Genomic DNA, 16139 nt, shown 5'->3' on the forward strand with positions numbered 1-16139 from the left:
CAGTGCTATGTCTTCCTCGGTGTGTCTTCCTCAGTGCTGTGTCTCCCTCAGTGCTGTGTCTCCCTCAGTGCTGTGTCTCCTCAGTGCTGTGTCTTCCTCAGTGCTGTGTCTTCCTCAGTGCTGTGTCTCCTCAGTACTGTGTCTCTTGGTTTTGTTTGCCCCTTTGCATGTTTTTAAAGGTAAAATCTTTCTAACTTGGGACTTAGCACATTGAGATGAACTGGCTGGCCATGGACTGCATGGACTTCTGCCATGTGTCCTGGTGTTTCCTTTACTCTTCCATGTGGCAGAGTGTGTTAGTTCGAGGAAATCCTCTTCACTCAGTCCTCAGTCCCACTGACTTTGGCTGTCCCCCATCTTCTCTTTCCAGCATGGATTTCCCCCTTAGTGAATGAAAGTCTTAACTCTTGGTTACACTTTCTGTTCCTCTAGTTACTCAGTTCAGTGTCTACATTCACCTCATACTCCATATCTACTCCCATCCCCTTCGGCCACATGTTAGTCCTCAGTATCTGTCATCTAGGCTACTAGGGTACATTCCAATGGTCCTTTTCATTTTATTCTAGTTCATTGTACATATAAATGTCAGTTACTATACTAAAAGTAAATTTTCACTTCTCTTTTGAGGTTACATAGTATTGGTGTTTCTTCTTCTTCTTCTTCTTCTTCTTCTTCTTCTTCTTCTTCTTCTTCTTCTTCTTCTTCTTCTTCTTCTTCTNCTCCTCCTCCTCCTCCTCCTCCTCGTAAAGATTTATTTATTTTATTTATATGAGTACACTATAGCTGTCTTCAGACACACCAGAAGAGGGCATTGGATTACATTACAGATGGTTGTGAGCCACCATGTGGTTGCTGAGAATTGAACTCAGGACCTCTGGAAGAGCAGCCAGTGCTCTTAACTGCTGAGTTAAGCAGCTTAGGCTGGCCTTAAATTTAATGTTTATGAGGGTAACTGCTTCCACTTCCCAGGTGCTGCTACAGGCTTGCACCACCACACCTGGTTTCTCCTGGATCAAATGAGACTGGTTGAATGTCTTCTTGTTTCCTGTCTTGTAACTCCAGAGAACTTTTATAGGATTTGATTAAAGGTTTTATAAACTGTTTAATACTTAAAGTTAGAAGAGATTGACTGTACACATGGTCTTGTTTGAATGTGTTGGCTCGTGCCTGTAATCTCAGTACTTGGGAGGGCTGAGACAGAATTTCCACAAGTTCAAGGCAAATATGGGTTATTGAGACTCCTGTCTTATGGAAATGATTCTCTCTCTTTTTTTTTTTTTGGTTTTTCAAGACAGGGTTTCTCTGTGTAGCCCTGGCTTTCCTGGAACTCACTCTATAGACCAGGCTGGCCTCGTACTCAGAAATCCGCCTGCCTCTGCCTCCCAAGTGCTGGGATTATAGGCGTGCGCCACCACTGCCCGGCATGGAAATGATTCTTAGGAGTAGAGGTCATAATAGTTTAGATTAAGTAAAGCTATTTAATCACAATAATTAGAAGTTGTTAAATTTTAAAATGTTTGGAGTGAATTTTATTTTAAATGTGAAAATCTGTAATTAGGGCTAGCAAGATAGCGCAGCAGGTAAAGATGCTTGCCATCATGCCTGGGTGTGATTTCTGGAACTTAAATGGTATTAAGACATAACTAGACTCCCACAGGTGTCCACATGTGTACTATGGCACACTTATGCATGGATAAATATTTTTAATCTGCTATTAAAATGGCAGAATTAGAATTTTTAAATTATGCTCTGAAAACACCCAAAGGTAGTAAATTCTGTTGGTTATTGAAAACAAGCTCCTGATTCAAAGTTCAGAGCACTGGTGTAGAAAAATAATAATTGATTCAATTTGCTTAGTAATATCAACAAAGCAATTGCTGTCACAAGTATTTACTGAACAGCTCCTACAGATGCTTGGAAACTTTTAGAAGAATTACAGCTGTGACATTAAACCTGCTCTCCTAAGACCTAAAATATTGTTGGTCACAGTTGATGTCGTAAGGGAAATACAGAACAATAGGTGCTGGTATAAAAAATTGGGGAATATTTGAGTATGAAATTCATACCAAATATTGAATTTACCTAATTTAACGTTATTTCCATTTTGCAGCAGCAGAGTGGTTCCCTGGGAAAGCATATGGGACTTAATACTTGGGACGCCTGACTCCTGGTCCTGGCTGACGCGCTTGGGGCCCATGTGCACTGCAGTCTCCTCTGTGAGCATTGAGCCGCACATGTAAGAGGGATGCTGGAGAAGCTCGGGGAGCTCAGCTCTCCAAGTGTGCAAACTACATTTCATGAGCTATCCTAGGATTAAAGATGGCCTCATCAAGCATGGACTGGAGGGTCTCTGCTGAAGCGTGTGTAGCATGCAGAAGACCCTGCACCTGCAAAAAGTGGCCACAGTATTCTTTTTTATATATATTGTCTTTAAAGCATTTAGAAATCCATTAATTAAATGCTCATCTCAGCTGTCCCATGGTGTTTTAGTATCTGCTTCCACCTTACTCACCCACCAGGCATAGACGTAAACTTCTCACACTGCCGAGATTCCAAATACTTCATGGCCCCAAAGAAACTGAACCGGTCTTCAGGTCCCCTCAGTCATAGTAATGTTATCCCATTCAATTAGAGGTGGCAGAGGTTGGCCTGGCTCCAAAAGAAGACTGTCAGTTCCTCTCCCTGTCTGTGTCCACGCTCGGCAGGAGGCTTCCTCACGCCCACCTCTCTCCCCCTTGCTGTGACTTTGGCTTCCGCCAGATGTCACACCGCTGCTTGTCACCGCCCAGACTCTGTAGTCGCTGATTTTGTTGTTTCAGTGTGTTTGTCACAACTGTTCTCCTTAGCTGTAAAATTTATGGAATTTCAACACTTGTTAATCACTACAGTGTTTCTTTTTCCTGATAGAGGAAACAGACAAGGAGTCATATGCACAAAAGTTAGAAGGAAGGGAATGGTCCATCTAATTTAAGTAAGTTTCTGTGTATGATACATACTCTCCACTTCCAAAAGTGTAAGAATCTCAGGAGAATGGAGCTTAGTTCTGTAGTTCTCAGGGGTGCAGAGATACTTTTGCAGGAAGAAGTACATAAAAAAGACACTTTTGCCGGGCAGTGGTGGCGCAAGCCTTTAATCCCAGCACTTGGAAGGCAGAGGCAGGCGGATTTCTGAGTTCCAGGTCAGCCTGGTCTACAGAGTGAGTTCCAAGACAGCCAGGGCTCTACAGAGAAACCCTGTCTCGGAAAAAAACAAAAAACAAAAAACAACAACAACAAAAAAGATACACTTTATGGATGATACCCAGTTAAATGTTATCCCTTTGGCAACCATAAAAAGGTAGATAATTATATTCTCTGTGATAGCATCTTCTTGATTTTTGTATTATCTAGTCAAATCTTAAAAATGAGCAGGTGGGGTAGTTAGGTTTTGATATTACTGCATATCAGGCATTACACTGGGTGCTTCATATGTATTTAAGCTTCAGAAAAATTTAAAATGGCCTGGATCTCTTCACTTGGTAAATAAGCTTATCATGTCTGCCCCCCCCCACTCCACCTCAACACATGCACCTGGAATAAGAGGTTTGTTCTTCTGTTTTGGGTTTTTTTTTTTGGGGGGGGGGGGTTGGTTTGTTTTTGAAGATAGAGTTTCTCTGTGTAGCCCTGGTTGTCCTGAAACTCACTCTGTAGACCAGGCTGGCTTCAAACTCAAGAGATCTGCCTGCCTCCACCTCTGCCTCCTGAGTGCTGGGACTCCGGCGTGGAACACTACCTCCTGGCCCAGAGGCAAAATTTTTTAGTTGAGTATGATGATGCATGTCCACAATCCCCACATTGGAGAGATGAGACAGTGTTTACAACATGTTCAAGACCAGCCTAATCTGCCTGGTGAGTTTCAGACCAGCCAGGGCTATATAACAAGATCCTCCTGTCTCTACCTGCTTCCCAAAAAGAAAAAGGCAAAAATTTTGCAATATCTTATTCCAGAGGCTAAAAGCTATTTTTAAGTTCCCAGAATGATTTATTTGATTTTTTTCCTTTATATATTATACACAATTTAAAACCAAACATGTTGGTGTTTATAAAATGTTGGTGGTGATTCTCAGGCTATTATTAAGGAATGTGGGTTCATTTACAAGATGGACAGTTGAATATTTGCATTGCTTAAAATATATACAACATTCCATCTCAGCCTTTGCTGTAGAACATGTCTAGTGATCTGTAATGTACAGGTCTTTACTGGCAGACCTCTCAACTTTGTCTTACGTCTTTGACAAAATAGAGGTTACTTGCTAAAAAGACAGGATTTTGGGTCCTCTCATTGGTGTTTGCCTCCTCAATAGTTAGGCTGATTCTTCCATGTGATACTGTGCAAGGAAAAGTACATAGGCTAGAGAGTGATGCTTGATGCTTAGGATAGACACGTCTGCAAGAGACAGCATGGAAATGCTTAATATGTGTCGACTAGGTTTCCAAATGTCAGGTCTTTTTTTTTTTCTGGGGACCTAGGGTAGACTGACCATAACACTGTAAGTGAGATGACACTGTGTCTAATATCGCTGTCAACCTTAGGGCGTGGATAAGGAATCCAAAAGGAAAGGCTAAGAAACTTTTTGTTTGTTTTGTTTTTTTCATGACAAGGTTTCTCTGTGTAACTCTGACTGTCCTGGAACTCACTCTGTAGACCAGGCTGGCCTTGAACTCATAGATCATTTGCCTACCTCTGCCTCCCAAGTGCTGACACTGAGGTGTGTACCACCATGGTCCACTGAGACAACGAAACTTCATTTACTACTTTCCTTGCATGTTCCAGGTAATGTGCTAGGCACTTTGAGTAAACATCTCTCAGAATCCTTTTATAAAGATACATCCTGGAAGGGATTTACCTTGTGCCAGGAGTGCTCGGGCTTCCTAATTACTTTTACTTTTAATTTCATAGATTAGTCTATTTCCTTGATAGTAATATCTACCATTTAACAGGCCTGTGCCTGTGCTTTAGATTCTTGTCACTGCAGCCCTTTTGTACTAGGCCTTATTTTAGTTGAGCTTCTAGAATTCAGACTTTTCCTAAAGTAACGCATATACTAATAGAACCTGAATTCAAACTCATGTCCAGGACTTTGTTACATGGCCTGTTCCTTCCTGAGTTGTTTTTGTGCTATTAGTTTCTTCTTAATTTAGTACATAATGTCTAACTTGCTTCCTAAGCTTTTTATCCTTAGCAATTCATGTCTAGAAGAAGGTTGGGAAGAGAAGCAACAGATAGATCTGCTTGCTTACGGAGATGCAGACATTGACTTGAACTTGAAACACTTCTCAGAAATGGGGCTTTGGGGCTGGAGGGAAGGCTTGGTCATTAAGAGCACTGTTTTTGGCAGAGGACCTGGTTCAGCTCCCAGCACCCACATGGCAGCTCACAACTGTCTGTAGCTCCACTTCCAATCGATCCAATGCCCCTTCTGACCACTGAGGACTCTTGTCTACATGTGGTGTACAGACAGACACACATAATTTAAAATAAATATTTTTTTAAAGAAAAAATAGTGTCCATCACATCTTTGCTTTGATTTAGTTGTTTTCTTAATGTTTCCTTGTAATATTAAGCATTAACCACACATAATAAAGTGTGCAATGTTTTCTCTGGTGTATGAGGACTCATTCATTTAACAAATGTTTATTAGCTACAGGCTGTATACCTGTATGTCATTAAACAAGAGAGAAGTACTCCTGCCTTCATAGAGTTTATAATATATAAAATATTTGTAAATAGGTGAATTATATACTGTTTCCCCTCATCACACCACAAGAAGTCACACTTGTGTAAGTTGTTGAATAGAAGAACTATAGGAACTTAGAGTTATTAACTTTTGTGTAGAACCATTCAGAATAGCACACAAATGAATTACTTAGAATTAATCTAACTTCAGGAAAACAGTGACAACATACAAAAATTTGTTTGAAAATAAAAGAAAAACTAAGAAACTAGTATAAGTCAAAAAGTCTTAGATGGAGCATTGTCAGAATTTCGAAACCGCAAGTTGTTACACAGATGTATTGACTTAATTAGTCTAGATAACACCACTTATTTATGCTTCAACATCTCACACATGCAAAAGTTGGTAACTCGAAGTCACACAATATTTGTGAGTTATCTTCTATACCACAAGTTGTAGTTTCTGACTACCAACTTCACCGAGTGTATGCAAGATGCTTAAGCATAAATATATTATGTAGCTCAAGTGAGAAACACAGTTGCTTCCGAACTTGTGTTTGCATGGGGTTTCTTATAAAATCTTCTGGTGATGACTTTTAAATAACGTGAATTGTTCTGAAACATGATTTAATTTCATACTGTGGGCAACAGCTTCATTAGATAGAATATTCCTGGGCTTTGCTGCTTGTGGCCTCCTTGAGTGTCTATGGATTCCTAATATACCATACAACTTTGTAAAACTGTTTTGGTTAATTGTCCTGAGGGTGTTCTAGCTGCATGGAGTTGGGAAGAGTGAGTTATATACTTAGAGAAAAGATTAAACTTACTCTGTGATAGGTAAGAAGTTTATCATGCCAGGTGGCAGAGGCAGGCAGATCTTTGTGAGTTCAAGGCCAGCCTGGTCTACAGAATGTGTTCCAGGATAGCCAAAGCTACACACAGAGAAGCCCTGTATGGAAAACCAAAAAAAAAAAAAAAAAAAAAATTATATCCCTTTCCACGATCTGTCTCTTAATTTTAACTATAAGGACATCGTAANGAATGTGTTCCAGGATAGCCAAAGCTACACACAGATAAGCTCTATAAAAAAAAAAAAAAAAAAAAAAAAAAACTTCTTTATCTCCCTATCCCCAATCTGTCTCTTAATTTTAACTATAAGGACATCGTAATATTCTACGTCTGTGAGAATTTGTAGTACTGTTCTCACACTTTATCTTTTCATTTTTATCTTTAGCTAACTTAAGCAGAGCTTTTGTTGTTCAAGGTATGAGTTATCAGAAGGTTAGGATGTAGCTAACATAATAGAAATGTAGGTAATGTCCCGAGAGCACAACCAAGGACAGCACGCCTAACTGGGAACGTGGTGGGCCTGCAGTTCTTTCCTCAGAGCTCCTCACTATTAAGGACTAAATCTTATTTTTGTGAGCTGTCTACTATTTTATTCCATGGATAGGCACCCATTTGGAAGTTGGAGCTCATGTAATTTTCAAGGGACATTAGCAACTCTTCCAACTTAGTAGCACAGCTGGGCTAGTAGGATTCCAGTAGATACATTCATGTGCTCTACCATGAGTGTCTTCAAGCTACCAAGTGCCCGTATTGATCAGTGTGTAAAGAATGTGTAGTGTCCCTTTTGGAGCCATTGCTTGTTCCAATATCACATTCCGTGGTATTTCATTTTATTGAATACAGGCATAAGTATGGGGATGGGCACAAACCACAGACAAGGCTTCACTGATGCCACTAAAGCAGACGCAAGAACAAACAAAAAGAAAACCCACAAAATGGGATTCCCACCACTAGTGCCTGGAGCATAGACAGGATGAATTTAATATGGCAAATACTCAGCTAATACAGAAAAGGTAATTAAGTCTTTGGAAATGAAAGCAAGGCAGACTTAGTTAAGATTCACTGTAATACCTTGTGGTTTTACACTTGTAGGTAATATGAAGAACAAATATTAAATGCAAGTAACAACCATTTTTTAATTTGTTTCATTGATGAAAAGTAGATTTTATTCATCTAAAGGAGTCTTGTTATATTAGAAAGATGATGGGCTAGTGGGATGGATGGCTCAGCAGGAAAAGGTGCTTGCTGATAGCCTGATAACCTGAGCTCAGCCCCGAAACCCACATGGTGGAGGGAGAAAGCCAACCCCACAGAGTTGTCCTCCAACCTTTACAGATGCACAAATACAATAAGTAAGTGGAGTTTTCCAAAAAGAAAAGAAAAATGTTGTACATGCACGCATATATATAATAAATAAATGTAGTTTGTGACTCCAACTTAAATATTTGAGACTGTTTGATACCTTGTTTTGTGATCAAGGCTTTAGATGGTATGCGGTATTTGGTTTTGTTTTGTTTTGTTTGTGTTTGTGAGCTATGCCTCACTGGGTTGCCCTGACTGGTCCCCGTCCTGAACTCCTGGGCTCATTAGCTTGTTTATTTTGAATAACGTGATTGGACTCAGTCTCTGGCCTGACAACATAATTGTGTTTGTTGGTCTCTTTTGTTGTTGTTGTTGTAGTTGTAGTTGTTTGAAATAGCGTGTCAATTTGTAGCCTTGACTGGAACTTACAGAGATCTGCCTGCCTTTGCCTCCCAAGTGCTGGGATTGAAGTGTAGGCCATTATTCCATGTTCTTGGTTTCAATGAGTGAAACCAAGAAGAGAATGACCCAGGAACATCTAAGCCTTTGAAGTGGTTTTATATCAGGCTCTTAACACCGTGTGTGTGTGTGTGTGTGTGTGTGTGTGTGTGTGTGTGTGTGTGTGTGTGTGTAACTTGTGCGAGTCAGGTTCTAGGGATCAAACTCAGGTCATCAGGCATGGCTATAAGTCAGCCCCCTAACCTGCTGAGCCTTGTCGACTCTCCGTACCAGGTTCTTTTTCCATAGGCTTTAAGTAGAAACCAAAAAGCATTTTGCTTTACCTCTGACAATACTAGAAGTCCTCCAGGTAGGTGTTTATTTTTATTGCCACTGTGATTTAGTCAGTGTTCTTATTTGTCAAGAGCTCTCATCTCCACTTTGCTGTGTTTTTCCCTTGCAGACCCCATACCATGTCAACCTCCTCCTGGCTGGCTATGACGAGCATGAAGGGCCAGCCCTTTACTACATGGACTACCTGGCAGCCTTGGCCAAGGCTCCTTTTGCAGCTCATGGCTATGGTGCCTTTCTGACGCTCAGCATCCTTGACCGATACTACACACCGAGTAAGTACTAGCACTCTGAGGAGAGAGCAGTGCACAGCCCTGCCCTTGGCTCTTCTCAGCCTTGGAGTTGGCTGGCTATGCCTGAGGTAGAGGACAGCTCCTCTCTGGAAGCTGTTCTCTCTTTTGTGGACCAGTGCAGTCTTCAAAAACCTTCTTGATAAAAGTCTTCCTGGCCACCAAAATAAGATACTCCTGTGTCTGGTGCTGGGTTTTGCCTTGCTTTAAGTTAGGTGCTGGAGTAGATGTCAGTGTGAGTGAGAGCTTTTCTGTCCGGTTCTCTACCTTCACTCTCGTCCATTCTCCTCCCTAGGTGATTGTTAACATCTCAGCTGTAGAAAGTGAGCCAAGCAGTTTATGGTTTGAACTTGGGAGGACGTCTTTGTTTAAACATCAGAGCTTTTGAAGACCACTCTCCCCTGCATATAAAATTGTTTCTTTCCTTGTGTCTAAACTGACAGCCTGACAAAACTTGGGATAAGCAGTGGTTTTGTGCTGAGTTCTGTCTTCTGACACCAATCTCATGCTCCTCCATAACCACTGTGGACAGAGAGGACTTGAATCCAGCTGTCACTGGCTAGTACTGCAGCAGTTAACCACTTTCCCTGTCAGCAGCATGACAACTGGCACAGTCTTTTCTTTTTGGTGCTGCCCTCATACTCAACCTCAGCCATGCTAGAGCTCCAAGCCGCGTCCTGAAAAGAATTAGCCTGGCCTCCTGGTGACTGTCTTCTGATTTGGCATCTGTCAGTAATACAGCTGATTCCCCCACCAAAATAACCAGCAGCCACCCTTGAAGCCTAATGCATAATATGTCATCCCAGTTAGCCATGCCTACCAACAATCCCTTTGGATCCCGTCTAGAAGTCCCAGGCCCATCCTCTTATTGTCTTCCCGTTGTTAAGCTGAGGCCCAGCTGGGAGAGTAAGGATGGAACTCCAGCCTTGTCCTTCTCTCCCTGACTTGCAGCTGGCAAAGGCAGATGGAATTGATTTAAGCCCTGGACTAAAGGATTGATGAGGGTGAGCCATGAAAAAGAGGGGCTGGCTGCTGGACTTCTTCAGCGGCAGGTCCAGGCTGGGAGACAGAATTCCGTCATGCTTACCCTCCTCTGTAGCAAATCAATTTGTAATGGCTCTCGGAGCACTGGGTCTGGGGCGCCCTCCTCTGCATGTGGAGTAAGACGGTCATAGGCTAGAAGGCTGGACATGTTTTGTCTTTTCCAATTGTGTGGCACCCCGACCTGAGGAGGCTGAAACAAGCTGTCGAGTGCTGGACACAGACAGCCTTCAGAGCTCGGCCTCTGTTTTCTCTTTCAGCTATCTCACGTGAGAGGGCAGTGGAGCTTCTTAGGAAGTGTCTGGAGGAGGTGAGTAGCTCCCAGGGAATCCTGGAGGAATGGCTTCTCTCAGTCTGAAGTACCACTCCTGATCTTGGCTGTTTTTTTTCTGATCCTTGCTAGAAGGTGATGGAGGCTGATGTGGGTGATGGGCTTATTCTCTCATGGGTCACTGCCTCATTCATGCCAGTTTTACAGTTTAATTAAATTAATTTAATTACAACTCCTTTCTGGATCATCCAGACTCTTGAGTCTCAACATTCACTGTATGTAGGAATTATCTTGGGGGAGCTTTCCCTTTCCCTGGTCAGCCCCAGCACCCAGTTCTGAATCTTCTGTAGGTAGGTAGAGACTGAGTCTCTGGTTTTAACTGGCAGCCAAGGGATTTTAACACAGGTGATGATCAGGCCCTTGCTGTCAGAGACCGTCTGGACTTTGTACACTCCCTGCTGTGCCACCTAGAAATTCTACTCCTTTAGCAGTGCATTTGGATGACCGTGGAAAGCACCTGGGAAGTTTTGGGTCAGAGGTAGAGAAAAATCTTTTGTTTTGGGAGGCCAAGAACCCCAAATCTGATGGTTGCAGTAAGAGTGTAAGGATATAGGATAAAGTGGCCAAAACTCGCCTTGTTAGACTTTGTCATTCTTTTACTTTTCTCATAGCTTAAGGATGGGAGTGAAGTAAGTGTCCAGTGAGAGCAGGGCCGAGCACAGGTCAGAGCATTGGCTGCTGGGCTCAGTGTGCCTCCTGTAGGACCCTGTTAACTCATTAACTCTACACCACAGCCCCATTCCCTCTTCCTCTTTTTAAATCCCCTTTCCTCAGGAGATGATGTGGGTTCATTCGTGTGTTTCTTAGCCATTCAGCTGAGAGACAGTATTACCCACAGATATTCTAAGGGGCACCAGGAAGAAGACACTATAATATCACATGGTATTGAAATTTTATTTCCCTTAGATCTTAAAAAAAAATTAGAGTCAGGCATGGAAGTACATGCCTTTAGTCACAGCAGTCAAAAATCCCAGAGGCGCGTGGGTGAATTTTTGTGTGTTGGAGGCCGACTTGGTATACATAGCAAGTATCAGGCCAACCAAGGATATAAAGTGAGTCCTTGTCTTTAAAAAAAAAAACAAAAACATTTTTAAAGGAAACCGTTGTTTGCTTATTGTCACCCTTTCTTGAACTTTGACTTTGATTCTAGCTATGAACCGACAGCCAGAGAGAACTGTGGAAATGAAATGGGCTGTTATTGCCCAGTCCTCGGCCGCAGAGGAAATGGACAACATGAGGGAGGAAGGGTGGTCAGAAGCCTGAGGAAATGTCCAGATAGTCTCCCAAGGAAGTAGATGGAGAGCCGACGTCTTCTGGAGGCTCTTAGAGAGGTGTTTAGCAAGGACAGCCACAGAAGTGAAGATTTCTGAGCTGCCCTTCTCAGCAGTCAGCTTCCGTGTGTAGACTGTTCTCTAGAACAGCCTTTACCTGGGCTGGGAGGGTCAGGATTCTGTGGACAGCATTCCAGCATCCCTACGGCTGCACACGCAGACACATTTCTCATGCAGGGAATTGACTACGTAAACTGTTGAGACCTAAGATAGCCCGTGTGGGTCCAGACTTGGTTCTTAGTTCCTTGCTAGCCACTACCTGAAGACTTTTTAAAGAGGCAAGTGTGTTCTTGTAAGCTGATTGGTATCAGGCTGTGGGATGAACAGTGGATTGTCTTGTGCACCAGCTGACTGACCAGAGTCAGGCTCACAGCTCCATTTCACAGATCTTGGTCACTACCTTCCAGTTAGCCTCCAGCTACTGTCTAGACACTCTTCTATGACATAGTCCCAGCTGCCCCTAGTAGAATATTGGTTTAGTTTTACAAAAAGAGAGGTTTTACACTTGACATTTTCTCTTAGAACAGAATCTGCCACATAGTTCGTATTCAGTAAATGTTTGCTGACAGATTCTTTCATGTCCCTGCAGCTCCAGAAGCGCTTCATCTTGAACCTGCCTACCTTCAGTGTCCGGGTCATTGACAAGGACGGCATTCACAATCTGGAGAACATTTCCTTCCCTAAGCGGGACTCCTAACATCGCGCCCTGCCCTTCCACCTAGAAGGGGACTTTTTTGATGGGCTCCTTTTATTTTTTTTCTACTCTTTTGACGTTCACTCTTGATAGATGGTTAATTCAAAATAAAACTGAATATAGCTAAATTGAGCTTTCTGGTTTTGGCCTTAGTTTACCCAACATCACAGTACAGAGGAACTGAAATGGTGGTTGTAGTCTTGCCAGGACACTCCCTCCTGTCTCCTAGTGACCCAAGTGGCTTTGCCAGCTCAGAGCCCCTCATTCTGCTCACTGTCCAGCTTCTTTCCTTCGGCTCTTTCAATCTCTTGATTTTTATCTAATGCTATGGATCTTTTTGCCTTTAAACTTAAATCTTTTTTGTTGGCCAGACATGATGGCACATGCCTTTAGTCCCAGCACTTAGAAGTCAGAGGTAGGTGGATCTCTGAGTTTGAGACCGGCCTGGTCTACAGAGTGAGGCAACCAGGCTCATGTAGATGGATCCTGTCTCAAAACAAGAAAGAAAGGAAAAACTGTGTTGTATTGAAATATTCATGTGCAATGTGGGGGCCATAGGATGACCTTGGGTGTTATTCTCAGGAATGGACAGTCTACCTCACACCAATAATCCCATGTTTGATTTTATTAAAAACAGGTATTCTTGGGCTCAGACTCGGGTTTATGAGGCAAGCATTTTACCAGCCAAACTGTGTCCCCAGCCCTTAAATCTTGTGTCAGTCATGCAAAAACAGCCAGAAAGTATCCCTCCTATTTCACTCTTCAGCTACTCGTTTCTTTGTGTGAGACATGATCTCATGTAGCCCGGGCTGGTCTTCAACTCTGTTCAAGAAGGGTGATCTTCAACCCTTTATTGTATTGTTCTTTCCCTACTTTCCAAAAACTGGGATATAGGCCTGCTTCACTCAAGTACTCAATCTTTGTACTTGGAGTGTTGGCAAAGGGAATATCAGGGGTGGATCCCAGAGCCTGGCACTGGTAGGCCCCTTGGCCACTGAGCCCCACCCACCATCCTCCTTTTACTTCTGTTTTGTGGCAAAGTCTTGCTAGTTTGCCTAAGCCTTGAACTAGCTGTGAAATTCAGGCTGGCCTCTTCCTGCCTCTGCCTCTTTAGCAGCTGGCACTATGGGCTTTTGCTGTCGGGCCCAGCTCACCTGCCTGCTTGCCTGTGTACCTTTTATTTTATTTATATAGATGTGTACCTGCATGGGCATCATGGTCGAGCCTCGTGCCAGAGAAAGACATTGGATCCCTCTGTGAGTGGAGTTTACAGATGGTTGAGCTGTTGGTTGGGTCCTGGCAATTAAACCCAGGTCCTCTGGAAGAGTAGCTAGTGCTCTTAACTGCTGAGCCACTTCAACCGCCCAGGTCCCGATTTCTTTCCTGTTTTTAAAGATATAAGTCAAAGCTGAACAGATGATTCATAAGATAAGAGCACTGACTGTTCTTCCATAGGACACAGGTTCAATTCCTAGCAACCACATAGCAGATCATAATTGTCTGTAACTCCAGTTCCAGGGACCTGACTCCTCGTGCACGTAAAATAAAAATGATTAAATTATTTACAAAAATTAAGTAAACACTGGTTTGATCTGCAGCATCGCACATAAAAATAAAGGCTGCTCATAACAGAAAAGGGATTTTTTTTGTTGTTGTTTTAAGGTATTTTGATTTTTTTTTTTCTAAAGGAGGTAGTTTTTTTGTTTTTTTGTTTTTTGTTTTTTTATTTAAAAAAAAATGAGTGTATGTGTCTTGGTCAGACATCAGCTTTCTGGGGTTGGTTCTTTCCCTTTTATATGGGTTCTGGGGATCAAACTTTAGTAGTCAGGCTTGTATGATTGGTCATTACATTCCCTCACCCTGTGAGCTATGTGTGGATTTCCTTTCTGTTTTAAAATAGAATCTCACTGTGTAGCCCAAGCTGATCTGGAACTCACTGTGTAAAATAGGCTGGCCGTGGGCTCCGAGAGATCCACCTGCCTTTGCCTCTGCCTCGTGAGTGTTGGGTCTAAAGGTGCTGGGATGATACATATACAGTAATGCCCAGCTTCCTGTAAAGTCTTGTCATATAATCCATGCTGCCCTTAAATTCATAATCCTCCTGCCTCTGTGCGCTACCACACCTGGCATCTTCGATAATAGAAGCTGGGCAGTGGTGGTGCATGGCTTTAAACCCAGCACTCAGGAGGCATTGGCAGGTGGATTTCTGAGTTTGAGGCCAACCTGGTCTATAGAGGTAGTTTCAGGACAGTCCAGACTATACATAGAAACCCTGACTCAAAAATAATATTACTACCGTATATAGCTAGGTTTTTTGTTTGCCCAAGAGATGCATCTTGTGTTTCTGAGATTGCTGTCTGTCTTTCATATTCACAATACTGAAAGCAACATCGGTTCTGGTACCTTACAGGCTTCTCTATGCACTGATGCTAAGTGCTTAATGTAGTGAGAACTGGGAGAGAGATGAGTCACGTTACAAGCGACTCCACCTCCAACATCACATGAAGAGCTTTGAACCTTCTGCTGGGTTCCTAGATCTTTAGGTATCTGCCTGCACAGGTGCTTCTTATTGATCCCTGGGTAGGGCCCTGTTGAAACATGTATCCTATAAAATGGTTGAAAGAGGAATTAGTTGATAGTGGTCTTGAGCATTCTATGCAGTGATCCATGTATGTAGTGATATACTACATACTAGAGTGAAGTGCTCAGTAAACACAGTCATTGCTAACCATGATCCACAAACAGGATGCACCAGGAGTGAAAGGCTCACTGCCTTTCAATGTGTGTGTACCCAGGGTAGCGTCATGCAAGCCCTTAGACCCACAAATCAGCTTATTCATACATACTGCAACCTTGGCCTTAAGGATATCAAGCACACCCACATGTCTAAAACTGACCTTACCACCTGCCCGCTCCAAGCATATCTACTATTTCATCTTATTGCTGCCCATGCCAGAAACCTAAGCATTTAACTTTTTCACTGTGTGTGTGTGTGTGTGTGTGTGTGTGTGTGACAGAGAGAGAGAGAGAGAGAGAGAGAGAGAGAGAACCTTCAGTTTTCTGCCTCCTTCTGTCCTGGGATTCAACTCCAGTCATCAGGCATGGTGACAACCACCTTTAACTTACTGAACCACCTTGCTGGCCTGGGTTTGTTTTCAATGAGCTTGATTTGGGAATAACTGGTTTTACAGCAACGTTATAAGGATGCCAGTTTCCTTACAACCCCTCCTGCCCAGTTTCTGCTAACAGTGTTTTACATAACCATGGTGCACTTGCCCAAACCAAGAAGCTGACATGGACACACTCATCAACACTAGCTTTTGTTCAGGCTGGTCTTCTGTCTTCCTTTTCTGTTCTCAGTGCAGTTTGTGCTACCACATCGCATCGGTTTCAAACCACCCTTTATCCTCTTGCTGTCTTCACATAGTCACCAGCTTCTGCCGTTTCTGCTTCCTGAATCGTTTTGAAGTCTCTGTGGCCTTGAGGCCGGGTCTCTGTATACCGTGGGCTATTCTGACCACTTGCTGTGGTCACTCTCGGTCGTTTGCCTTGTTGTATGAGGCATTTCATAGTCCACACCCATCCAAGCAACTTGGGTTCCTTTCTCTTTTGCTTGTCGCAAAGCTCAGGTTACATTTTGTTGGACCCTGAGAAATGTCCTCTTAATACTATGGTTATTTCTCAGAAAGCACGAGGCCTTTAAACATAAGCTCACTCGCTCTGAAAATCCTGATTCATACGCAGTCTAAATATTCCCTGCTTAATTCTGAGCTTGTGTTGCACAAGGAGAAGAGTATACG

The 16139-nt window shown here is 42.8% G+C and overlaps 1 protein-coding gene across 1 annotated transcript in view; it reads left to right on the forward strand.

Annotated features, from left to right (window-relative positions):
• Psmb2 (proteasome subunit beta 2) overlaps positions 1–12471 on the forward strand; it is a 33950-nt gene extending 21479 nt beyond the window's left edge. Inside the window, exons 4-6 of the mRNA XM_021200723.2 lie at positions 8765–8927; positions 10244–10293; positions 12235–12471. Coding sequence (XP_021056382.1) covers positions 8765–8927; positions 10244–10293; positions 12235–12342 — 321 coding nt within the window. The 3' untranslated portion in view covers positions 12343–12471. The remainder of the gene's footprint in view (positions 1–8764; positions 8928–10243; positions 10294–12234) is intronic.
• Positions 12472–16139: the final 3668 nt, after the last annotated feature.

Source organism: Mus pahari, chromosome 6 (genome assembly GCF_900095145.1).
Source record: "Mus pahari chromosome 6, PAHARI_EIJ_v1.1, whole genome shotgun sequence".
In the NCBI taxonomy this organism is placed as follows: Eukaryota; Metazoa; Chordata; class Mammalia; order Rodentia; family Muridae; genus Mus; species Mus pahari.